The sequence below is a fragment of the Leuresthes tenuis genome, unplaced genomic scaffold, assembly GCF_036924035.1.
Source record: "Leuresthes tenuis unplaced genomic scaffold, fLeuTen1.0.hap1 SCAF_9, whole genome shotgun sequence".
NCBI classification, from domain to species: Eukaryota; Metazoa; Chordata; class Actinopteri; order Atheriniformes; family Atherinopsidae; genus Leuresthes; species Leuresthes tenuis.
Genome location: NW_027325363.1, coordinates 21,237,536 through 21,264,264, shown reverse-complemented (window position 1 = coordinate 21,264,264; position 26,729 = coordinate 21,237,536). Strand labels below are relative to the sequence as shown.

Genomic DNA, 26,729 nt, shown 5'->3' with positions numbered 1-26,729 from the left:
AAACACTGCAGCAGGAATGATTAATGGCTGAAGTTGCTCTTAAGGATGAATTAAAATGCCACCATTGTTCGAGGGTCTGGATGGTTGTTACACAGTTTTAAAAGGATGCGATTGATACTATTCTAATGTTTTAGTTATTGTTATTTGTTATTTATTATAAATTAAAGGAAACTTATCTGCTGTGAACTCAAGTCCTATTTTTTACATGCTGACACAATATCCTGAGTTCTTAATGAAATGTCTGTGACACGCTTTGGTTGAAATAACCGAGAGACATTACAGCGGCTCCTATTGCTCAGATTCATTTCCAGCTCTACGCAAGCAAGTTATTTAGGGGCTTGGAGTGACCTGCTGGACTCTACTACACCCTTGTCTTCTCCTGGGTTTACCTTTTTTGAGATCTGCAGTACTTATTATCCCTTTGCGCACACTATCACGCCAGAATAGAGCATACAGTAAATGGCCTGAGAGCTCAGACATACACCAAACTGATAGAAAAATACTCGACTGGCAATTTTTTTTCTCAAATACTTACAATTTCACTCGTGTGTAGTTGGACCGTGGACAGGTGGTAGGATACTAGACTCTCTTTTTGGCACGGTCTTGTAGCAAGACACAGTCGAACTGGTCCAAGTTGTTAAAACATGCACCGCAGAACGTAAAAGATAAATAACACGACGGAGACCTCATGTCATACTTCCCTCGTCACATAATCAAAACTCTAGACTTCATCGTTGCTTCACTCCTCTGTGTTTCGTTAACGTTTTTAGCAGCTAACATTCAGAACTTTTGCTTGTGTCAGCAATATTTCGCTAGCGTTTACTTTTGATGATGTATGACAAATCGGATATTTCTAAGTTTTTGAGTTGGTTCTAACTTCAGACACCCGAATATATGCTCCCAAGCTCAAAAAAAAAGAGGGGGATTTTTCCATAACATGTCCCCTTTAATATTTTCCTTCAGGCTTACATCCTGATGATTTGTTGCAGGATACAAAAGTATCAAGCAATGATTTGCGTCAAAGGGAAAGTGTGTATGTATGTCCACAAAATGTGTCGACCACAAAGCCTGGTCTTGCTTATTGTGTGATTTAGAAGGAGCTTCGAATGTAAAGTGACCTGAACGCCGGTGATGTCAGCCCTGCCATTCATGAAACACATGAATAATTGAGGAAGCGACAGGCTCAGTGCACCAGCTCCGAGCAGAGGTGGAATGCAAAGTGAAAGCCATCTCTTTCCTCATTTGCTCCGTCTCTGTCTCTCACCCTCTCGCTCGCTCGCTCGCTCTCTACCCGGGCTTACACGTTCTCCCTCTGTCGCTTTCTATCGATTGTCAGTGTGCAGCCGTAAAATTCTGTAAACCGGGAGAGGAAGTCGCGAGAGGAGAGCGTCTGTTGGATTCTCAGGGAGCCAGAAGAAAGGGGAATGAAAAATGGGAGCTTATCAGCCTGAGTTAGACAAACGAGAAGAGAGTGAATTATAGAAGAGGAAAAAGAACAAAGCCTGAAATACAGTCTCTGTGGTTTCTTTCCATCTCGTGGGAAAATACCATCTCTCTACCTGCTTCGGCTGCGACTGCTTCTTCCTCCTTTTCCTCTCATCCTCCTGGCATGCTCCGGAACTTGTCCACCCTCCTCCCCTTCCTCCCTCATCCCTGTCTCCTCTCCTCATCCACCTCCTCTTCTTCCTCCTGTGCCTCATCCAAGGCTCCCGGTGTGTGAATGAAGCCTTTTGAAAGGGGCCGATTGCTGCGGAGCGGCTCTCTACATGGCTACAAGCAGGTTAGTGCTGGGAACAACTGCCTGCTTACCTGCCTGCATTCAGCCTCAGCTACATGGAGCCTGTCTGCTTGTTGATTGGTTTCACTGTTTGGCAAGATCAACATGTACTATTTAGAAAGAGAGTGTGAGAAAGGGGGGCAGCTGCGCCTCAGACCACCAGTGCCTCTTCTTTGGCAGGTGGTGTTAAGGGCGATGTAAGCTGGTTATTAGGAGATCAGAGCTGGCCGGGCAAGATCAGTAGCCCTAAGCCTGCTGGAGAAAATCTCCCTGCCTGCCTCTTCCACGTCTCTCACCATTTATCTGTCCCGCTGCCTTTCTTCTTTTTTACGCTGCGTGAGAAAAGACGGTGCGCAGTCCGTGGGATGATCCGCAGGGTAAACAGCTCATTACTCGGAGCTGCCTACGAGGACATGGTGGTGTTTGAGTGCGTGACGGTGGCCAACAAGGGCTGTCGCTGCCGTGAGGGCTGCTACGGCGAGGTGTTGAGAGACTGTGTTTTTCAGCAGCAGGGGTATGGCGCATTCTGATGCATGTATGAGGGGTGTGTGTGAGTTATTGCCGGTGTGCATGTGTAGAGAGCATTGGTGGGTGGGTGGGGTTGGAGGGGATGGATTTTGTTATATAACCAGTTTAGGAGTCCATTTAAATCTAGAGGTGGTTTGATTTTGGTACATTTTGTTGATAGTATGGATGTTGCTGCTCAGTTCAGATAAACAGAGTAAGCTGCGCTGCCTCTCTGCCGTACGTCGTCTTCTGTCCACACGCAGGGCCATGTTTATGTCTGCCTCTGTTTTGGGTGCGCATTCCTGTCCGTGCATGCGCAGTGGCTGCTGGTGAGCGTGGTAGACCTCATGGTCTTTTTCAAACCAAGCTGAGCTGAAGGGTCACTGCCAGATGGGTATTTTCCAGGATCAGCAAAACTGTGAAAACAAGTGGGGCCCTCAGAAAGGCCCGGAACTCTGTTCTATTGTGAAGCCGAACGTTTGGACAGCTTGAGCCAGTTGGATTTAGAGCTTTAGAGCTTATTTAAAGCAAAGACTGTAACAAAGTGGTGCAAAGAGAATGCTTGTTTCTCTTTCAATTTCTTTTTTTTTAATTCACTATATAAGTAAGAAATTGACCTATTTAGAATGGCTCAGACGTGTCAGGGTCCTCTCTGATAAACACCATGCAGATCTCTGTAATGCAGATGAGTTCTGTACTGAAGCCTCTGGGATCAAATCCCTCTTTCACAGCAACCAAATGAACATACAGTATTGTACAGAATTTGACAATCTTGCATTTTAAAGGCATCATTTATTCGGTGGGTTTCCCCCCCTTACCTTCACTGTGTTATTCCTACACACAGAACCGCCTGAAACACCTCCTTTGCAGTTAAGCCTTTTCTTCCCTGACTTGTCAACGTCACAATGAAACACATGTGCACTGTGCCTGCTCAGTGACTTGTTCGGCACGCTTCAAAACAGCCATTTTGACTAATTGGAGAGGACTGGGCTTTTCACAAGGGCCTCCTCAAAGAGCGTTTCTGACAGAAAACGTCCATCGCTGCAGTGTGTAGTGCACGATTAACATTAAAGCATGTAAACATGATACTGTCGACCCCAAAAATAAAATCATGAGCCTGTAAGCGAGCGTGATATTTGCTCCATATTTATCACTTTGGATTAGCGTTCACCATTCTTGATGATATATGTTTGGTTAAGAATAAGCTGTAGTTTATTTACTAAAATCACAGTTATTTTTGATGGTGTGTTCTTCGAATGCAAAAGTGATCAGTTCTTATTCTTTCATGTAAACGTTGAACAGGGAGATTTACTTTCAAGCCATTCAAAAATGTTGCTTTAACTGCTTTAGACTTTTCCGCCCCTGAGGCCACTGCACTGGGTCGGGCTGTTTTTCACATAAACAGGCAGCAGACACCACTTTTCATTATGAGCATTTGCTGCGATTTATTTCTAACACAATAAACTGGCTAAAGCCGCGGCAGAGAGTTTTTAGAACCGCGGACTGATCCAGGGACAGAGGGGCACTGGCCACTGCTGAAATCTGATTTGCCCTTGAAGTGACCTGTCCTGTTACGTTTGGTTTGACTCTTTACAGCTGAATAAAAGTTACAAACTCTGGCGCATACTTTTCTTAAACATAGTTTAAAAAATGACTACCATTGTGATGCTATGTTTATATCTTAACATAGGGATTTAACACAATGACGGAAAAAAAATCCAACTTGGATGTCGATAAAATGGTATTTATAAGTAAGAACTTGGCATTTCCAATAAGACATGAATGCAGCAGTTTCAAATAGACTAAAAGCAGAATGGTGGCACATTCCAATGTAAACCTTGAAGTCAGAATTTCCAACTCCCATGTAGTAAGAATCAGCTGGAACGTCCCCAAAGGAACCTCATCAGCCCAGACCTCAGAATCCAACATGGCTGCATAAAGAAAGTTTCAGGAATGAATAGTTTATAAACACTTCCTTCGGTTTGTGTCTTGTTAAATCAGTCGCACTGTCCAGCTGCTTTAAGTGAACATGTTGCAACAGTGTTTGTATGTGCAAATAGCATAATGTGTTGTTAACAGCTGGGACTGCTAATAATAGCTAGCCTGCTCAGTGCCCACAACATTGAGTAAATCCTACTTGCACCCGAAGCACGGCCGGCTCAGGTGTGACGTCATTCCCAGGAGGAGCCAAGAGCGTGTCCAACGTCCAGGTGTGACGTCATTCCCAGCTCCAAGTTGGGACTTTCACAGTATATGGCAGACAGAATGAGATTGCAGGATGATCCCAGCGAGCGGGCTCAACCTTTGGCAGCTCACTGAAGTTTCACAGTGTTCGTGGACATTGGATATACTCCTGGCCCCTCCTTTTTTTCTAATGCGCCCCCCACATGGCCCCTGACTTGGAAAAATCCTAGATCTGCCACTGTTCAGAACAGTTTCAACAAAGTCAGTGTTACTGACTCCTGGTTATGAGCCAGTTATTTGCTTTCTAAGAGAAAATATTCAAATTGGTCTTTTTCTTCTTTTTTAAACCTCGCTTTCGCCTGGTTGTTCTGTGTTTCAGAATTCTCCCAAACGTCTCCGATCCACGGAACCCAGAGTTGTTCGGTGTGGTCTCACAGTTGTTGGTTTTTTTTAAATGGCTTTCCGTGTGGATGTTGTTAAGAATGGCCTAGTGCTAAAGGAATTAACTATTTATTCACTTATTAATTATACTGTCCCCATAGAACAGTACGGAAGACATTAGGAAATATTTCACTCAACTGAACAATGAATCCCCGGCCATTAAGTGTTGTGAGCTAAATGTTCATAATCAACTATGAAATGATCCTCGCTTGGATTAAAACGTTAACACGTCGGCATATCAATAACACGTCATAACTGAGCCCAGATGGGATGTGAGGCATTGTCTGTCCTGTTACCTCCCTGCTTCCTGCTCAGACAACGTCTCTGACAGCAGAGCTGCTCGAGTATATTTAGCCACACACATTGAATATTTAAACCTCTCTCTCTCTCTCTCTCTCTCTCTCTCTCTCTGTTCACTGTTGCTATAGCGATATCCACTCAAAGCAGAGCTTTATTTGAGCTTTGTGGTCGTGTGCGCGGTGCCCCAAGTGATGTGATTTTTTTTATTATTATTGTTCAAACTGTTTTCCAGGTCTCTCAGGCATCTTATTCATTTCAAGCCCAGAACTCAAAAGCTTGTGCAAGTGGTGCTGAATCAGATTTTCTCAAGTGTGGCTCAAGTGCAGCTTCATTTCCACGTTTGATCCCAGTAAGCCTCCGTTAAACAATGTTCAGCATATACCGCATATCGTTTGTTGTCAGAGACGGGTGCAGTTACTGTACTGATGGCAACAGTTTTGTCTAAGCCTGAACACATTGTTGTTTGTTTATTACATTTGTCAAACATTACAGTCCAGGTACAGTGTTGTGTTTCATGAAGCATTTAGTAACAAAGGGCTTGGGTTCGATGCTTTTGTTTGCTCCTCTGCAGGGAACCACCAGCAGCTTGTTCACTCCATCCACACTTACCGTGCTGGTTCAAAGAGCAAACTGTTGTGTGAATGACTGATTGGGTTTTGTCCTTCATATGCTGACGACAGATTCGTGTTTCCATTGTTTACTGCTGTGCATCTGGAAAGGAGAGGGTGATCTGTTGATTCCTGTTTTGCTTTAAAAAAAGAAAGGTGGAGGGGTTACTGTCTCTCTACATCAAGGGAGTTGAAAAGATGATGTACGTTGATGTAACCTTTTACTTTTAGTCAGTAACCCACCCACGGTTCTTAGCCATGAAAGTGTTGCACGTGGCACCTTGGGTAATCTTGAAAAAACTTTACTCACCACAGTTCTTTTCATATTTGGTTCCTTTTGTTAGATCAGCCGAGCCACTTAATAGACTTATGAAGATGCTTTATGGCATGCAAAGATTAGATCTTTTTTTTGTTGTTTCTTTTCATTACTTCCGTGAGATCCGAGTAAAATGTATGTGTCTGTGCAAAGAATGTTGTTTGCAAGAGGCCATGCAGTGAGGACAGCTGCATGCAGTTGAAAGTTAGGAGCACAGACAAGTGTCTGTCCTGTTGGCCAGTATGTTCAGAGACAGTTTTTAAAAAAAAAGAGTTTTGGAAGACCCTAAGCACTCTAATAATAACTCTAATTCTCTAATTAAATAGGTTGCTGCTCATTTCTTAAATCTCATATTTAATCCGGGTTACTATATTGTTACTATGCTGTTAATCATTGGTTAACCAATTAATCAGACTTATTATTTAAGATAATCAGATGATTCACTTAAAGGAAGCAAAAAAAATGTCAGGGCACACATTTGCAACAGAGGCTGCTGGGTAAGTGCACACATTAAGTTTGGCTAAAACCATTTTTTTATATTTTACAATGAGTGCTACTCAAATAGAGTGCAGAATGGATCCAAATAAGCAGACGCCGTCCATTTGTGATAGTTTAAAATGAACTGCGCTAAAGTGTTGCATTTTATCTGATACAACAAAAATAAAAAGACACATCTGCACGACTTTGGCATTACATAGCGACCAGCAGCCACCCTGCCATCTGAATAATCATCGTCAGCAATTAGAAAAATTCATGTTGGTCGACTACTATTCAACTCACATTTTTCATGGTTTGAGATGGTCGCTTCTCTTCAGAAGCATTAATCTGCTGTCGCACCCTTTGCTTGTTCATGTTGACGGTGTAGAAAGACCTGATACTTACTGACAAGCTACTGACACGATACTGAGACTGACAAGTTGAATGCAGTTAACTTGAGCCTACCTTCTATTTAATGAAAACTACCTTTTGTGTAGTGTACCTTTTGCATGTCCCTGCACTGAAGTCCTTTCCGGGAACCGTCTCTGGTGACTGAGAAGAGTCTAGAAAGACGGACACGCTTTAGAAAGCCAGTTCTATAATATTCAACCATGTAGCTGTAGTGGAGTCATATTCCACCCAATAATCATTTTAATTTGTCCTCGCCAGTGTTTTAATGACCAGTGAAGAAATACCTCCGACTTTATACTGCAGCGTTTGCATAATCCAAGCACCGTGCACATTTTGGGGTCATCATGGGGTTTATTTTTATTTTTTCTGTGGTAGCCGTTTACTGAGCCTAAAATAAAGACAATCCGATTAAAAAAATTTTAAAAAAGCACAGGTGGTGGCTGAAAGAGAATATATTCAATGATTAATGTGGATGTTGTTTGGGAGGTCATCTATCAACAAAACAAATTGTGAGATGAGATGCGACAGTGTTCTGGATGCTTATCACCTGTGCTAAACTGAAACCATCCTTTCGTGCACTGTGCCTACTAAATAAACCTGACATTAATATAAGACACACAAAAGGTGGCCTGGAATGTGGTAATCAAAATGAATGCAGATGTTACAAATCCTAACATCTGCAACAAATTGCTTTGACCAGTGAGCTTTCCTCACATTTATTCTAATCCAAGTCAGTTGGGACTAATCATATGTCAATATGAATTTAAATGATTTTCCTCTAAAAGGAGAGTGCTTATCAGAAATTTATGTCAGCGGTGCCATATGCTACCAGAGATGCATTATTTCCAAATTGATATAAGGGCTTTGTGATGTCACTGCTCTTTTAAAATCCATGAGCTATCAGCACAGCAGGCCCTGATGGTCGGACAGAAGCTGTCGACACCGCTCTTTATGATTCAGAGCTCAGAGCTGCAGTGAAGTCCTGAATGTAACAGGAGATCAGTAATTCATGGCCACTAACAGCAGACATTGGCTGACTGTGACGTAACGGCTTGCATAACGCCATGCCAAGTAACCAGGCCTGGCAGAGCTGCTGTCAAACAGATCACTTACAGAGCCTTTAGTTAGCTTGTGTCATTGGAGGGGGGGGGCTCCTTGTTGTTTCGTCGATGTGTGCGTGCAGGTCTACGTGTGTGTTTGTGGCTACTTAAAAAGAACAGTGTGTGGCAGGGGTACCTGCCTCAAGACAACTGTCCTTGCAGTTGGATGGAGAGTCAACATGCAGCTCAGTAAAACTGAAAATGAGCTAGAAATACGCACCTGCTTATTTACTTTGTGCTTTTAAAATGTTGAAATAGTGAGGACATAAAACATTTTTTACGTGTCGGTATATCACTGCCGTTGTTTTCCTCATGGCTACCGTTGTTGTTGTTGTTGATGTTGACTTACCGTATTAATAAAGGCGTTATTAGCCAGGTTAGCACATGGTGCTTGAAGCCTATTAATCCTCAACTGATGTAAGCCAGATGAAACATTGTGTGTGTTGTGCTGCTGTACACACTGACCTGTGCATGAACGGCCTTATGTTGTTTCCCAGTTGATATTTTGTTTCTTAATTTGATGTTTGGTTGAATATCACTTCAGTTAGGTTCTTTTTAAGTTACCAAACCAATATTATTTGGATGTGATAGACCAGAAGGAAATGTATCTATCGAGATATATTTATAATTTCATGAATGTATATTACGTTAATTGGAGCTATTTGAGTCAAGCTTGACTTTTCAGACTAAATTCTAATTCTAACATTTATTCTAAGGACAGGAAGCTTTGGAAATGACAATGGCAATGTTTTTTTCTCATCCCTCCCTTTTGTTTGAATCTTTTTTAGCACTGCCAGTAACTCAAACAAGAGCACGCCTGCCTGCTCACCAGTCCTGCGTAAACGCTCGCGCTCTCCCACACCACAGAGCCAGGAGGGTGAGAACATGGTGGAGAAGGGTTCAGACCACTCCTCTGACAAGTCCCCCTCCACGCCTGAGCAGGTCGTCCAGAGAACATACTCGGTGCAGTCGGCACGAAGCGGCGGAAAGAACTCCAAGGTGAGTGACAAAGAAATATTTGACGCATTTTCTCCGTAGCTGATGAAAATGAAGGAGAGCCTAACAGTTGTGCAGGTGGCGCACTTTTAGCCAAGGTTTAAAATGATCTCAGCAGCTCTTTGTATTTTGAACAGTAACCCCACCCCAAGCTCTGATCTCTGTCAAGAATGCTGAAGTGTGCCCTTTTCACCGAGATTCCCAGTAAAACACAAACGCCCAGCACAGCTGATCATAAGCTTATCCAGTGTGGGATGCAAGGTGCCAGATTTAGACATATGAGAAAGGTTAGACTGGTGAGGATAGGGCCTCTTCACTTGTTAAGTCTCGGTTTTCAGACTTTTTTAGTCTGATCTGAGCTGAAATTAGACGTGCAAAACTTCCCAGAACTGTAGTGCAGGAGAAATCGTTGAAGGTAGCTCGATTTGGATCAAACTGAACCATGGCTGCTGGGAAAACTTTTTTTTGAAAGGTTAAGACTTAAAGATCACTTAAAGAGCAGTTAGAGCAGGCTTTTGTAAAAAAAAATTAAAAATTGGAAAACACAAAATCCGATCGAAGCACATTTGGAGAGGAGGAGACCAAGCTTCAGACTAAGATATGCACGTTAAACTCTTAAAATTCCCAGCGCTTTCTAGATATTTTCATAGAGGACAGTAGAGCGATGCCACCTGAAATATAAATAATAAATATAGATATGAATCAAAGGTAGCAGAGTTGTACAAATATTACACAACCCGACTGAGGTGCACTAACCAATGCGAAGGACATAATTTCTCCATTTCGTGTCAACAAAATTCATCTTGTAATCCTTTCTCTCTATTGATCCCAATGCTGATTACTTGTGCACCAAATTTTACAAACAGTTTACAAAGTAACACAGCAAAGTCACATCAAATTCAGTTTTGTGCAACTCGTGTAGATCATGGCAACAAAAGAGTGTCGTGTAATGTTCCTTCGTGCCCGTGCGGAATGACCTTTTCTGACCACATGACATGCATGCAGCGTAACAAAGACATGAACTTTGGTTCCTGAGTTGTGTCTTTGAAATGATGAACTATCTGTGGCTAAAAGCGTGCTAATTTCATAACATAACTCAGTTAGCTGAATTCATTACGTTCGCGTTCATTCAAATTAAGATGGAATGAGGGCTCTTGTAACAGTTTAGTTTGACAACCTAAATGTTGTGACAATCGTGAATTGAGCTAACGTTGACGTGCTTTTTTAACTTTTAACTTTGTGATTGAACCACTTCCCATCATACAGCATTCTTCTGTTTTTTTCTAACTTCGGAGGCAGCTTTGACTCTGTGACAGTCACGGTGATTTGTAAACTCTTCTGTGCAGCCGTTTTTTTAACTGTGACTGTGTAAATACAAAAGATTTATTTCCAGCGCAGTGACGCGTGTGCTTTGATTGGTTATTGATTTGGTGTGTAAGTTACGAGCTATGACTATAACTCTTCCCCCTTTGGGAGAGACTGCACTCTCCTCTCCATTCCAGCTTTTTATGTTTACATATCATTTACTCCACATTTCCTTTGTTCAAAAGTACAGTTGCGTATTAATCGCTGCACTTGATCACGTCATTAAACCTGTAATAAATAGGTGGATTACCCTAATTTTAAATGACCCATATGATCAAATCAGCCCCAGAAAATGAGGAATTGTGACAGATGTTAGCGTGGATTCACGTCAAAGAATTTAAAAATGTAAGATTGAGTTTCACCCTCTTTAGCTTTAAAGTGTTGTAGATTTGTATGTATAACCTGTCATTTCCCCTTAACTGCATCCATCAGTGAACTCACTGATGAATGGAAGTTTTTTTTACACTAGGATTATTTCACAAAAGGAGCGTGTAGCTTTCGTGTTACTCGACAGAATGTAAGACATATGTCACCCTCCTTTATCTACCCTCCCATCCTGTCCTCATCTACCTCTGCTGTTCTAAATCATTGGTGTCCTCCTTAAATGACTTTTGTCTCCTGAACACAGTGTGCACGTCTTCTCTCTTTGCTGCTCTGCTGCTGCTGCTACATGCCACATGATGATGTGTTCCATCTGAAAATGACTGTTCAGCTCTTCTGTTGGCTCTCTCAGCTGTTCCTTCTTGCAGTTCTTTTCATTTTCTTATCATTTTCTATCTGATTTTTCTTTGTTCTTCTCCTGTTTGCATGCTAGTCTCACAAGCGACTTTCCAAAGTAAGCATTACTCTTTTTTTTCTGTTCTTCTAATGTGTCTGTGCCCACCTGCCCTCTGCAACACTTCTTGTCTTGTGAGCTGCTCTGTGAAAATGTCCAAGCCTTGTTTGAAATGCTCCACCCCGAACCCAACGTTTCCCCCATTCACCCAGCAACCAGTGCAAGCCCCATCCACATCCACAAACAAAGCAGATGGACATTTCCTTTTCCTCTTTTTCCTGCTGTTCTTTCCTTTCCATGCTTTTCCTTTTCTATACTATGTTTGAATTGGCAAAATTCCCAATATTGATATTAATCTCGGTAAACAAACAGGAATGTCAGATCAGGATCTGGCTTTTGGCTAAGAAAAAGAAAAAATACAGCAGGATGAAAACCCAAATGCACACATATTTATAGAGAGGTTGTGCAGAAGTTCCAGATTTAGCCAAATATTTATTATTGTTTGTCATGGAAAAACTGTAAATGTATATCTCAGTTCCTTTGCATCTTCCTTTTGTTGTTCTCTGCCTACATCTGTGCCCTGTACCTCTCTATACTTAACTGATTGTAATTCTGTGGTGATGGCAGCTGTGTATCTGTTATGCTGTGTATTGTAATACCCCTTCAGCTGAAGGATTAACTCTTAAAAACTCCCAGACTCCAGGACTACATAATTATTTAAGCTGCCTTTCTCTTGCCTCTTGAGAGAATCCCTCTCTCGTGCCGCAGACAGGTGTCATGTTCTAGCACATCGGCTACGATGCAGCTTTATCCATCTAATTTGATTCTTGTCATTATCTCATCCTCATTTTTTTGTTGTTGATCACTGAATGTAACAAGTATGCACAGAGTCAGGATATAGGGTATCCTGTTATAAAATGTTCATTCTGTCAAATCTTGTACACACTGTGGGCAAAGGAGGCATCTGTAATTGGGAGTTTGGTGTGAAGAGCACCCCCGTGGCTTTCAGTCTGTTTCGTGCGCACACACAATTGGATACTAATTGATTACATCACTCCACTTTTCTGTGTCACAGTTCAAGCTGCCCCAAACCCACTGGCAATGCCTCCACATAAGCCTCTATAGTCCGCGGTGGTCACATGATCCCGTACAAGGCATGAGGTCATTCCTGCAACGTGAGCTTGATCGCCCTAACCCTAATGCAATCTGAATAAAAGAGAGCGAGAATGGAGCAAACCTTTTTTGCAAGAATGGATTCACCATGATAGCAACAATCAATCAGGCCTCTCGTCTGATGCACCAACTGGATGAGGGGTCAAATTTAGCTTTTAACTTCTGCTAACTGACACTTTTGCTTTGTAATGGTAGTTCATGGTTGTATCTGCCATAAACCTTTTGGACCTCAGCTTTTTCTCTCTCTGTTTTTTTCCATTTCTGTCTGTGTCCATGTTACTCGCTGCTTTGGTTAACTTTTTGTTTTCTCTTTAATTTTCTTTCAGTATGACAGGCTAAACCTGATTAAAGTAAGCATTCCTTCTTTTTTCGTCTGACTTACTGACAGTCCCTGCTGGCCTTTCTATCCCCTACCCCCCCACCCCACCCCCCCTTCTTCCTCCATAGTGTAGCTGTGCTACTGTAGGATCCCATTTTACAGTTTTAGGCCTTCTTGTACTTTTTCAGTACTTCCCAGTTCCTAGATTAATCTGGAAGAACATTGACTGAAATTATCTTTTTTTTTTCTATTTAATTTTGTCTTTTTTGTGATATTGTTCGTTTTGATAAGTTAAAATGAAGAAACTGCATCAACATCTGGGGCCAGAGACACAAAACCTTGTAGTTTCACGACTAAAACTATCTACGCACAAAAATAGAATTGTGCATATGCTGTCTTTTTGGATTATATATAAAGTCGTGTGTGCGTATGGTTCCCTTTTCAAAAGATTTTATTATTGCGAAATTAATCACATTTCCACTTAGTCATGAATGTTGACATTCTCCCACTGAATCATTTGTGATAGATAAAAACGTTTGCACAACAACCACATGCAATGTCAACATATAAAAAAAATGAACAGATCCGCTAATAAGGACCCACAAAAAAAAAAAAGGAAATATTCGTATTACTAGAAGCCAAAATGTGCATCAGTTCACAAGGACAGCATCAGAGCTGAAGAATTACGTCGGGCAAAACCTGTTCTATCTGCAAGAGATAAAGACGTACACTATATATTGGGCCATACATTCTGGCGTGGAGATGATCTTAAGGGAGACACAGGTGAAGACATGGAGCATGGTGTGTTAGTTGTTATCTTGAACAGTTTTTGGAAGCATAAAGCGACTAACATGTGCCAGAGAAATGGAACAATCTCGTAAAAAACTCGCTCTCTGCCTAAAGTCAGTTAGGCAACAGAGTCAGAGCAGCTGTCCTTGTTCACATCCTTTATTAGTTCAAAGTATTTATAGCACCCACAGTTAAGGAAGATTATATTATAAAATTATAAAATGATAAGACACTAAATCAGGAAAAGATCACAATCATACTATCCTACTTAAATGGTTTAATTTCATGTTCATTTCCATTGCTTTTTTTGCCATTTTCACTTCACCATATCAAGCTTGAATTGCTCTTGAAAATGTGTGTACTCATTAATGCAAACATGCTGAAGCAGCCTTAGATCTTGTGCATCTCCTCTGGAGGCAGTCTCTGTTCTCATGGGGGAATCCCCTATGGAGACCTCGTCTTCTGTGAGATCTGGTTTCACAGAAGTTCAGCGCATCTTGGGCATGTGTTTTGCCCTCACCAACTTGAATCTCACATAAATTTCCGACAATCAGCAGAAGCATCTTTGTCCCTGTCACTGAGTAACTGTCTGTCTACACTGTAAGATCCAGATAAACAACTTGCAGTTCCAAGAGATTGGTCTGCAGCGCCCTGATGCCTTTGACCTTATGGAGGGTTCCTCTGCCTACCAGCAAGGTGACAGAATATAGCGATGTAGAACTGGCCCCAGTGCAATGCTCTGTGTCAAAGTGGCCTGCCGCTCCTCAGTGGAGTGCTACATATAGCCTGTGAGCCACCAGCAGCCTGGTTTGCTAATTTTCCTGTGGGCAAAGTCCAACTCTCAGAAGGCAGAGCCGTACCCAGGGCATATTAAGAAGAGCCAATTGAATTCTGTGCACTATGGCTGCCATCAACCAAAAACAGGCAGAGGCACAACCACCACGTCATCATCACCCCTAACCATAAATTAGACAACCAAGACCTGAGGGGGACCTGTCTCACAGGGGTTAAGGAATGAATTCCTGAACTGTCATCCCCACATGACAGAAAACTCTGTGGTCTGGGGTGGTTGGAGCCTTCTTTCTGTTGAGAAGCAGACTGTGGTGAGCACAGCCCATCCAGTCATTTATGTAATTGATGATACTAAGACCTTCCTTTTGCAAATTTTCCAGGACTTGCAACATGTTAAAAAGGCAGGGTACCAAGAAAGGTCTGCTCCTGTGCTGTAGATCAGCTAAACTCACTTTCAGTCCCCTTACAACTGGAACTTGAAAGAACTGAGACCCATCGTCACTTCAAATTACTCACTCCCCTCAAGAGCTTAGCCTGTTGTGACTGTCAACTTGGAATGGATCAGTTTTACATGATCAAACAATACCTGAGGCCAGAACGGAAGACGTCTTTCAGATGAGAGGTGAAATGTCTACACGATTCATGAATAAGTCCAGTTGCTCTTATGATTACCTGAGTCCTAGCCTCACTCAAGCTGACATTGTCCAGGCTTAGGGCTTGTTTGGTAGCACATAGCCCGCATCTATCTCACCCTGCACAGAGTGAAGGATTTTAGGTTTTCACACAACACAGACAGATATGCATGCAGACCTTCAAAAACTTAGAAACCACTTTACGTGTCGGTAAAATTCTGATTGCTTGAAACAGTAACTGCACTGGAGAATTTTCATTATTTCAATACTTGGTTTTACTCTATGACAAAGGAGATCTGTGTCCACTATGGCTTTTCCTCAACAGTGGAAAGCTAAAGGTCCAACACAACCAACAGTAGGCCGTCCATCCACGCATTTTCTATACCCGCTTAATCCATTAGAGTATTGCAGGGGAGATGGAGCGTATCCCAGCTGCCACTGGGTGAGAGATGGGGCACACCCTAAACAGGTCGTCAATCCATCACAAGGCTGAGACGGAGACACATTTAGAATCGCCAGTTACGGTGGGAGGAAGCCAGAGTAACCAAACAGAACCCATGCATGCATGGGGAGAACATGCTAACTCCACACAGAAACAGCCCAGCTAGGATTCCAGTAAGAAACCTCCTTCCTGACAGTATCAACAGTGCTAACCAGCCCCCAGCAGGAAACCACACCTCAGATTGTCCTACATATTTCTGAGACTGCCCCCGCATGGCAGGAGAAGGCTACAACATCTAGACATGTGTGCAACGCACCACTGCAGAACATATGCAGAACTATGTTCAAGCAGTGCACACATTTGCTATTGCAACAGCAATCTTCCACTCGTGTCTTTATCTCACAGGTGGGTTTGTTGAGTGTTTAGATTTTGCTCTGGAACTTCACACAAACAAGTGCATTTTTTAAAAGAACATGAGTAAGAATAGTGGAAATGTTCATGATCAACTGGGGAGCATTCTTTGTATCTATAAGGCAAGAAGTTACTCTGTTCGCCTGCAAATCTTAAGCAAAACAAAAATCCATCCATCCTTTTACTCTACTCGCTTAATCCAGTTCAGTGTCGTGGTTGCCAGTCCATACAAAAATGTAACGTAAAATTCGGTCTTCTTTATTTTAAAGCCATTTTAGTCAGCAAAGTATATCCCATACCTGCATGTGTGCTGACGTTGAAACCAAATAATTTGGTTTACTTCCATTATTTTGTTCATTAGTCTCCACACTTGGACTCAACCTGCTTTTAATTGCAAAGGAGTCCTAAGCAAAACTAGGAAATAATCTTGTTTTTCTGTGACTCTGTCTCTGTGTATGTCTATTTTTCTGTTTCTCTGCTGTTCCCTTTTAAAACAGCCCCCGCGTGTACAATCACTACATGAATAATCCTTTTCTTTGTAGAAAACAGTGTTGGCATGAAACAGGAAAATTTCACCAGCTGCAGTCACACAAACTCAAACACAGGAGCCCTAACATACACGTACACCTTATCCAGACAGTGGCCTCAAAGTAATTCCACTCTCGTGTCTCTGTCACCTTCAAATCAGATTAGCCTACATTAGCTCTGCTATCATCACTGCTAGGCCTTGGTCCTTCTACTGCAGCTCTCTGCTCACTAACACCTGCTCGCTAACACCACACACAGCAGACGACTATCAAACCTTGCGGGACACAGAGAAAACTCGGACGTGTGTCTGGTTTTTGCAAGGAGAGATTTGCAATAAGCAGGGCTTCATTTAGCTTTTGGTAAATGTTTTGAGGTCATACGCAAAGCTGATTATCTGTCGGGTCAAAAGTCAGTCACATGGACTGCGGTGTTTAACGGTGGTCCTGCTGCAAAAGGTTAAACTTTAGTTCATCGTAAAAGAACAAACTAGGGGAAACTAAAAATATTTCTGCTTAATACTTTTTCATTACTTGAACTTGAAATGATGTCATGATGCAATTTTTCCTCCCATAATTCCCCCGTTTCTCCGCCTGAACACCCTCTTCTTTGTTTCACCCCTTGAATGATCACCTGCATGTTTCCACGCTGGGATTTTTTGCTCTTAGAGTGGAAATTGTGTGTTATGTGGCTGGAAAACAGTGTAATAGTGTTATTCAGTGTCAGAGGACCTCTCTGCTGCCCTCTGCTGTTGGAAAACTGTAACAAATTGAATGGGCGGTGGACAATAATGATAAATTATAGCATGTGAAAGTAAAGTGTTGCCCATTGAAAATAATTTCATGTGGTAGAGAACCTTGTGTTTCCATGTCAGTGAAACTTTTTCACATGATGGTTATACAATGTTATTCCAAACTCTCAGTAACTCAAAGTAATTGAATCATTTTCAAAGATAAACACTGACATCCTGCTGTTCTTGTATATTCGATAAAGCCATTATTTTGTATACAAGCCAACTATGAGTTCAAGTTGAAGGGAACTTTTCTCCTAATTACTCTAACAGATAAACTGGTAAGAATTTCACCCTGAGTATTTTTTTGCATCACCACGATGATAGTTTTGGCTTTCACACCAGCTGTAACCTGTTATTAAATAGGATGACCGTGTGTTGCATTCTCTATGTGTCTGTATTAGTCCTCAGACCTGCTTGAACACATCCTCTTTCTCTCTCTTTCCACAGAAAAGCCAAAGTTGGTACAACGTAAGTCACACCTTTATTTTTATCTACATTATTATTGATGAGTGTGCGGTGTGTGTGTGTGTGTGTGTGTGTGTGTGTGTGTGTTTTGGATGTTCATCATTAAAACAGTGTGTGTGCGTGTGCTGGTGTGTGTTTATGCCATGCATGTGACTCCTGGGAGTGTCCTGCTGGGGAAATGAAAGGTTGTTGTCCGTGACCCTGTTTACTGGATCACCAAAACACTAGTGTGGGTTACTAGTCCTGAAGGCAGGGATTAGAGTGGGCTTAGAAAGCAGCAGGTGGGCCTCCTAATGCAGGTAAACAAGCAAATGGAAAGACTGCTGTAGCGTCGTAGTTTAAACACGGCAGTGTCGCAGTTTTGTTTTTCACCACAAGGGGACGTGCAAGCACTGTGTTTAATCCCATCATGTAGTCGCACGCCTAATGCCCTCTTGTCGATTATTTTCGTCTGACTTTCGTCTGATTATATAAACTTCTTATCTAAAAGGGTCCTTGTGATATAGGTTAAGCCCACAGGCAGTGCAGGGTGAGTGCTGATCTTGACTCCAGTCAGTGTCAGACCATAGTTTCTCCAGGATTGTGTTGTTTTTTTTTTGGCAAACTTTCCCATTTTATTTCTTTTTTGTTTTTATTCCCTGTGTGTACACTCTTCCCGTCTCTCCCCAGCATGAAAGACAACACATCTTGAGAGTAAGCATGACTTGTATTCTTGTGCAACCTCAGATATCTTTCTGTTTCTCTTGCTCTCTGACTGCTGGGATTTTAATATCCCTCCTTCCTGTTTCTCATTCCATTGACTTCCCTCGGTGTTGTTACTGCCCCGTTGCAAAGCCACTCTGTCGAGGAGGTTGTTTTTCGTATTTTGAAACAGACATATTACAAATATTTGTCTCTCTGAAGCCACTTAGTTGCATTTCTTCTTTGCCAGTGGCCTCATGCATTTAATTAAATTCACATTGGCCGCGATTGGGATTTGTGTTTTACAAGGCCCTCAGATGTGGTCTGAGGCTTGTCACCACTCAGACTTCTATTTCTGGTATGCAACAGGTGGTAACAAGTGCACTGAGCTCTTCACTGTACTAAACAAGTCAACAAACCATCACAAGGGCCTCTGGACGAGCCACGTTGAATGAGGCTTGTGTCCCTCCAATTTGACTCTGTTCCCCATGTTTTGGTCGACATGGTGACCGACACATTTGGCGTTGGATTCTCAGTGTTGTAAGTGGACAACATTGAGACCTCTCCACCGATAATTGAAATTGATAACTGGAGTTGTGATCTAAAGAGGCTTGATCCAAACAGTCCTGAAAGCTTCTTAAATACTTCTTAATGCTATGATAAACCTCTCTCATTTCCTCTGTTAACCTACCATTCAGCATGGAGCTAGTATGGGCGCAGTGTACACCAGCACAATCAGTACAAGACAGCAGGATAATCAGCCCTCATCCTGACATGTACTCTTAAAATCTTCTCAATCACATTTTAGAAATCCAAACATGTCAAATCTAGTTTGAAGTCTTTTTCAAACTGCTGAGACAATATTAGAAATAAGCAATGGCAAAGTCGATGAAAGATGGGTAGTTAAGATATTTCACATGAGCCATAAAGATAAGACTGGCGATAAAATGAAATGATCCTACTAAGTCTACTCACAGAATTTGTATTTGTATTGATTTTTTATGTGATTAAAAAACGTTTTTTAGGGGAATATTACACTGTCTACAGAAAACAGAAAAAAATAGGTTTCTTTTTTTGTCTGAAGTTTTATTTCTAAAGAATTAACGATGCCTGAGGGTACTGAGATTGTACGTTTCCCTCGTGCTGCTTAGGGAAAGAAACGGGATTTAAAGAATCTGTAACTGAAAAAGACATGAGAGAGAAAAGATCATCTCACCAACCGTTTGCAGATTTTTATTTTATTTTTTTATTTATTTTTTAATTTTAGAACTGATAGATCAAGAGCTACTTTTTTTCCATGTGTGGAGTTCTTATCTTGAACACAACCCGCTCAGGAGCAGTATAACTTACCACGACTTTGCAACTCTGTCAGAAGTGAACCACCTTCCTGGCTCTAAACACTGAGGGTTAACTCTGAAGTTACCTCATTGAGCCATAAATCCCTGGTCAGGGGATGATCTGCAGGAGTCACAGTGGTGAGTCAGTCAGTCAGTATGCAGCCTGCTGCAGTCACTCATGCCTTTGTCTTTCTCTCCTTTTTTTTTTTTTTTAGCAGTCACTGAAGCAGAACATGAGTAATGAATTCCATTTCTCAGACTTTTGCCCAAGTGAAACAAGTAAAAACATTGGTCATAAAGATTTAACTCGATGTTTCTTCAATAGGATGAATAAGAGTGGTAGGTTTTTTTAAATTCTGCGAGTAAACTTTCTTGTTTTTTTATAGCTTTCTGACCAGCTCTGTTGTCCAAAACAAAATACATCGATGAGTTCGACCATTGTCTTGCTCTGGGTGACATGTTCTTTAAGGTATAGTGTAGCTGAAGCCTGGTATGTTTTAGGTTGTATAGGCTACTATCTTTGTCAGGTCTCTTTTGGAAAAGCATAGTTTTTATCTCACTGGACAATTAGTTAATTAAAGGTTGAATTAACAAAAAAGCATTAGTGATTATTACATGAAAGTGGGTGGAGAGAGCGATGACATGCAGGCCAGGATTGGAACCTGGGCCAGCTGCATCCGACACCCCCGCATAGCCTCAGTATAAGTATAAGAAAGTTTCAGTGTGCTCTATACTGTGTGTTCAACCTGTTTTTAATGTTTGGCACCTTCAATATGAATTAATGAGCACAGGGTTGAGCACCAAAGACAGGGTTGGACAAGTCAGAAAATTAAGACAAAAGGACTCACAAACTGATGGTTATGGACTGCTTATAGAATGTATTGACAATAAAAACTACACAGAGTAATATCAGTGTTATCCTTTTAAATATGGGAAAAAGTCAGTCTAGTGTAAGCTAACCAGCTGAATTCTAAAGTGTACTAGTAAGTGCAGTAGTTTTTAGCCTCTCTGTAGTAAAATAATGGACCAAATAATTATAAAAATGCATATTTCTAGGTTTCTTTCTTCGTGTGGAGTTGGCAGTGGGAATGAGGGCGGAACTGAGTCAGTTCACACTGACGGCTTCACCTTTTAAAGATGGTTATCATATCAGGGCTGCTTTCCTGACATCTTGTACTCTGATACTCTCACATTCTATTTAAGACTGAACCTCAATCATTCAGTGAAAAATGTCCAACTTCATTTGACTCAGACTCTAAAAGTCTTGCACCTTTTATAGTTCTGCATGTCAGACAGTTTTTTGCATGTGTGTAAGTGCACGGCCATACAACATCGGTGTCCTCCCATGGCACTGAAACCCCACTGAATCGACCTGATGTGAGTTCTGAGCCACCATTCCACGGCAGCCCTATGAAAGGGCCTTTTCATTTGCTTTGCATCTACGCAAGTTTTGCATCGACTCCACAGGCTTCAGGAAGTTAGCAACAAGCTACACGATAAGCGAGATCGTTACTTTAAACAGTCAGTGAATTGACTTAGTTGCTATCTACAGGAAAAACTGATAAAAACATCAAACTTTCATCCCTCAGACACACACATGCCCTTAGAGCTCACCTGCTTTTTTCAGCAGATGGAAAACAGTCATATAAAAAGAGGTTTATTGTTAATAGAAAGAACACAAGCCCTTCAAGTACACACCCTGGATTACGGTACCAGTCTCCTCCATCGCCTACTGTTTGTCCAACTAGTTCATTATTAACCCAATCAATACAAGCCGTGTATCTGCAGTCCCACCTCATCCCAAGTCTCATTCGCTCACCTGAACTCTGGACGTGCATCCGCCACAATGGCCCTGTTCTTTGCTTGATTTATTGGAGAAAATGGAAAGAAAAGAGAGGAAATATAGAATGGCTCTCAGCTTGGAACACCGCAAGTAATATTGGAGAATAAATCATCTTTTCCCTGAAGTTTTATCCGAATAAAGCAAAGGCTTTTACAGTGTGGACAAAGGCTTTATTCTGCTTTTTAGGAAACCTGCGACTGAAGACTGAAGGCTGTTTTGAAGGCTATCTGTTTTTCCTGGTTCAGATTGTCTCTGGAGCGTCTGGTTCATCGAGGACTGGGGAAAAAACAGCAACAGTTGGACTTACAGCTAAAACCCAGAGTGCAAATGTCGGGTACACGTTTGGTTCGTCCAGCAGGAGGCACTGAAATTTGAGCTCTTGCTTTTAGTTGTTTTTTCTTTGTTTTTCTTTCATCGCCGCTCAGACCTTCAAAAAACCATTCCCACCTTCCAGACGGCTCAAATGTTTCAAGTTAAGAATAGCTGGAGGACATGCACATGAATTGTTTTTTAAGGGTCTCCTAAAATAGGCACGGTCGGCTTTGTGTCTTTCTCATCTGCTCAGGGTGACTGCTCAGAGGCTGGTTATGTGTTAGGAGTACATGAATGACCTCAGTTTCAAGACTCGGAGAAACGCATTTATACCTTCAATGTCTTCAACTCATCAATGATCAGCACTTTTGCTACCTTTGGTGGGAATTTAAGTAGCCTTTCTACACAAGAAAAAGATAATCAGACGGTTATTTACAGTATCTTTGCCTCGGCCCTTCACTCTGCAGTGTAAGTTGTGGCCCACAACCCAATGCAGACCCTGCCAAGACTGATGGTGTTGTTTTCCAGGCGGAGGTAACTGGAGGTTATGCTCACATCTGTTCTCTGTAATTCAATCACTTGGGCAGCCAGCAAGATGGACTCAAGACATACTTCAACAGACTGAAAACATTTTTCCTTCCTTTTCTTCAAACCAGTTTTTGTCCTCTCCGCTTCTCTCCTTCCAGCTAATTCCGTGCTTGTATTAGACCTCTCCACAAAGTAAACTTTCCTCATTCTTTGCTGCTTGTAAACAGAGTAATTACAAGGCACTCGAGACCTGGACAGCACCACACATGCTCAAACACTGACTAGATGAGTTAGCAGGGAAAAAAAGGAAAAAGCTCATGGCATGATAATACAGGACTTGTTGGCCGGGGTTACTAGAGGGCAACGGCCATAACTCCTCTCCCTGTGTGTGTGTGAAAGGAAGCGGGAGAGAGCCAGAGAACGACAGAGCAACACAAGGATCATGTGGCTGGAGTGCGCCGTGTCCACCTCTCAACACTGAAAAAGAACAGCACCCAAACCAAGGGGGGCGGACACTGCAGCTCCCAAACAACTGGACTTTCCATCTATCTCCTCTCATTTTCCAAACCTACTGCAACGGACAAGTCCTCCAACGTCAGAGGAGGCACATTTTGGAAAATCTGCTTCCATCCAGGCGCCAAAAAGGAGCTGGCGCAATGAATGCGGAGCTGGATGATGATTGCACGATGTCGGAGTGGGAGGCCGTGCTGGAACTGGATGAGGCGTTGGCAGGATGGCTCCTGCAGGGACCAGCTAGAGGGGAATGGGGCTGGGAATGGGGCTGGGCTGCCTCGGACCTTCAGGACCCTGAGTGGGACACAGAGGATATTCCTGCTGTAAGTTGGCCTCTACTTGTTAAAAAGCAGAGCGAGAGCGGAAGAGTTGCAACCTTGTTTTGTTGTCTCATTTTAACAGAACCAAGCCACAAGAGAAAGTTGTTGTAGCAATATCTATCTTTACTGTATGCTGCAGAAAGCATAGTTTTGTGGTAATTCCCCAGCACTAAATAAAACCACTGGTTTGGTTATGAGTCATAGCTCTTGGAATTCTGCTGGAGCTCACAGAGGCCAGTTGTCAGGAGAGATCATCAGGTTACTATGTGAGTGACTTCATATATCAACAGTGTAGGTGTGTGTTTAGTTGTTTCTAGACATGGAGGAAGGTTGGTGCGTGCGTTTCACTTCAGCTGTTCACTTTTGCATCACCTCGTGTTTCTCAAAGCAGAAAGAGATACTCCCGATCAGCGTCTCAGCGTTCCAACTCCCTTTATTTTGCAAGGAAGGTGCTTGTTCATTTTGGGTGAACATGTTGTTCTTTTTCCCACCAGAAATGCTCCGAAGGGATATTTTTCTTTCTTTTTTGTCAGTAAACTTCTTGTTACTGTATTGGCAGCGATTATTTCCTGAACATTTCCTGTTGAAGGGAAGCATCTGGCACGGGCCTCTCAGAGCTCTCACTTAGCACACATTTGGAGGTTTTACACATCAAACGTTCGCACTGCAAATAATCAAGTTCACCGCAGCCAAGGAAAGCAAGAAGTGGGATGATGTAGAAGGATATTTTTTTTAGAACTTAGATTTTTTTTTAGCACGTTGTACCATGATGTTTGTGTACTCTTATCAGCTGTCCTGCTCCTTACCAGCTAACAAAAGCCCCATTGACAGAAACATGTTGCTTTCTAACTCAAACCTGATAATGTAACTCCCACTGTGAATTCCACATTCTCGTCATGACAGCATGTGTGTCAAATGATCTGCACCCTGCTGACGCTGTTGAGATTGGCCTTTTAAGCCTCGCTGTTGCTGAGTGTCAGTAATGATGCAGCCTTACAGATAACTCAGGCTACTTTCTTCTGCTTGCCATTCACTATTTTTCCATTTCCAGAGCCTGTCAAAATCCCCCATAGAATGAAAGTCAGCATGTGGCTAAATGAAACCAGACATCCTCATCAAAGCTGTGGGTGGTTTTAACAAGGTTTTCTCACATGCTCATAGAAACTGTTAACCCGGGCTGTGTGGCAGAGACACTTGTGAATGAGCATGAAGACAAAAGTGTGAATTTGGGAAGCATCCGTGTGTGGGGAGTGTGTGTGGGTGGGGGTGTGTGTGTATGTGGGTGTGGGTGTGCTATGTTTCTGACTCTGCCTGTCACTGCAGGTGCTGAGCCCAACATACAAGCAGCGCAATGAGGACTTTAGGAAACTCTTCAAGCAGCTCCCCGACACAGAGAGACTCATTGTGGGTGAGTGGATGGCAAACGCACTCTGAGGCCATCTGATGACTGGCTGGGTGCACCCAGCTTGGTAGTAATTATAAAATAATTAATCCTCAATAGAGAAGGGACTGGCAAATTCTTATTATTATAAATGCATCCAGATTGTTTTTGATTGACAGCTTTCGTGTACATTTTTGCACTTTTTACAACTTAAAGGTGTGTTTGTCCAGCATTCTCAGCAGCATACCGCTTAGTTGATTCGTTAGAGATGTCTTTTTTTTTTTTTTTTTTTAAAAGACATGCATCTGACTTTGTGGTCTGTTGAGGAGGAACTTACATCTAGCAAACATGATGCGCACACACCAGAAATACTCAAATTAAGGAACTTAACTGCTTTTTACGGGACCCTCCAAGTGAGCAAATACATCTAAATATATCTTGGTGCTAAAACATTTTTTTGACCATTGAGAACTGCAACAACACCGAACGAAAACAATGCAAGTCATCATGAAGTACGAACATTAGACTCTGACTTCTCAATATAGCCACATTTGGTTTTGATCACAGCTCTGCAAACTCTGAACACAGCAGCAGTGAGCTTTTCAGAGCGACTTGCTGCAGTCTCCCACGTAGTTCGAAGACATTCCCAGAGAAGGTTTGTATTTTTTGGCTGCGTGGTTCAAAACCCTTCAAGCTCTTGACAGTCGAATCCTATGGGGTTTAGGTCAGGTGACTGAGGAGGCCACGAAATGGCCAATGGCGTGCGAGCCTTCTGTCTTCCCCAAGTATTTTTTGCAAAGTCTAGAGGTGTGTTTTGTCTAATTGTCACACTGCATTACAATTGGGACCAGGGTAGGTACAGACAAAAAGTCTATCCTTTATTTGCAAAAATGTCAGCCTATAGAGTGAGGGAACCCTGCAGGATTTGTACGTGGGTGCGGTCAGAACTTCTAATCAGACAGGACAAAGTTTTCCTGTGAGGAGATACAGAGTGAGTCTCTTCTCACCTGCATGTACTTTCTGTGTTTTTGGCAGTTGATCTGGAATTTCCCTTCGAAATGTTTGAAAATCTGTCATGAAGGTCAAACTTTTTTTATAAATTCTGATCATACATAAGAAAATATTTTTCATAATTGCCGAGTATGAGAACGCCATCATGTGTTGATACTGACCTTTTGAAGCTGAGGAGAAAAAAAAGAAATCATGATTAGACTCAAAAGATGCTTGAAAGCACACAGGTTAGGTACCTGTTTTGTTATGATGCCTGCAGCATCCTGCTGTTGTGCCACATTACGTTCAGGATTTGGAGTTTTAGTGTTCCTTTCTGCTATTTTTTGTAAATGAAACCGGTTTGCTTCAGATCTGTGCTGTAAAACTGCAAAACTGAAACATTTCAAGGTTTATTGATATATTTTAAGGGTACTGTATGTGTCAGAATGAACATTTTATGAAAAATGATCACTTCTAAACTAGTCAAGGACATACTCACAATGAATGATTTACCATATGTTCACAGTAATAACGTAAGTTATCCCTGAGGTCTTGTTTTTGGTAATTATTCATCATATTTGGTGTGAGCAGCGCTCATTTTTCTCAGATTTCTGGACTTGTTTGTCTTGCAGACTACTCATGTGCTCTTCAACGGGACATCCTCCTGCAGGGACGACTCTACCTCTCTGAGAACTGGATCTGTTTCTATAGCAACATCTTCCGCTGGGAAACGCTTGTATGGCCATAAACTCGACTTTTTTTACATTTTTGTTGGCAGTATTGGGGCATGTGTGAACATGTATGTATGAATATGTGCATTTGTGTGTGTTTGCGAGTAGCTGACGGTCCGACTAAAGGACATCTGCTCGATGACGAAAGAGAAGACCGCTCGCCTCATTCCCAATGCCATCCAGGTCTGCACAGACACTGACAAGGTAAAGTGTAGAAACTCCCAACGACTGTGACAATGCTCTAACCTGGAAGGCCTTGCGGTGGGAAATATGGCTGTTGACAGGATTATTAGTGAATTAAACTTTTTCACAAATAGGGGTGGATGTACCTGTCAAAAATAAGTGTTTGGAGAACGATTGGCTTGATAATACCGCCCACCATAACTGTCAAAATACACAAATGACTCTAGAATTCTAGTCATCTCAAACTCACTTATTTGAAAGATCTCAAACTAGAAGAATTAAACGTCTTCATTTCTGTAGTCATTGAAGTAA

General features: G+C 42.0%; 1 protein-coding gene across 11 annotated transcripts in view; it reads left to right on the top strand.

Moving 5' to 3' along the window:
• The window catches only part of gramd1bb (GRAM domain containing 1Bb), a 126,325-nt gene that overhangs the window by 84,840 nt on the left and 14,756 nt on the right, over positions 1–26,729 (top strand). For 5 of the 11 annotated variants that reach the window (XM_072392813.1, XM_072392812.1, XM_072392822.1 and 2 more), the window contains 7 exons: positions 8,910–9,120; positions 12,757–12,780; positions 17,581–17,601; positions 18,268–18,291; positions 24,456–24,540; positions 26,136–26,239; positions 26,343–26,438. In XM_072392813.1, the coding sequence (XP_072248914.1) occupies positions 8,910–9,120; positions 12,757–12,780; positions 17,581–17,601; positions 18,268–18,291; positions 24,456–24,540; positions 26,136–26,239; positions 26,343–26,438 (565 nt within the window). Of the gene's footprint in view, positions 1–1,354; positions 1,781–8,909; positions 9,121–11,296; positions 11,318–12,756; positions 12,781–17,580; positions 17,602–18,267; positions 18,292–24,455; positions 24,541–26,135; positions 26,240–26,342; positions 26,439–26,729 lie in introns of those variants that run through there. The other 6 variants (XM_072392821.1, XM_072392814.1, XM_072392815.1 and 3 more) reach the window with 6 other exon arrangements.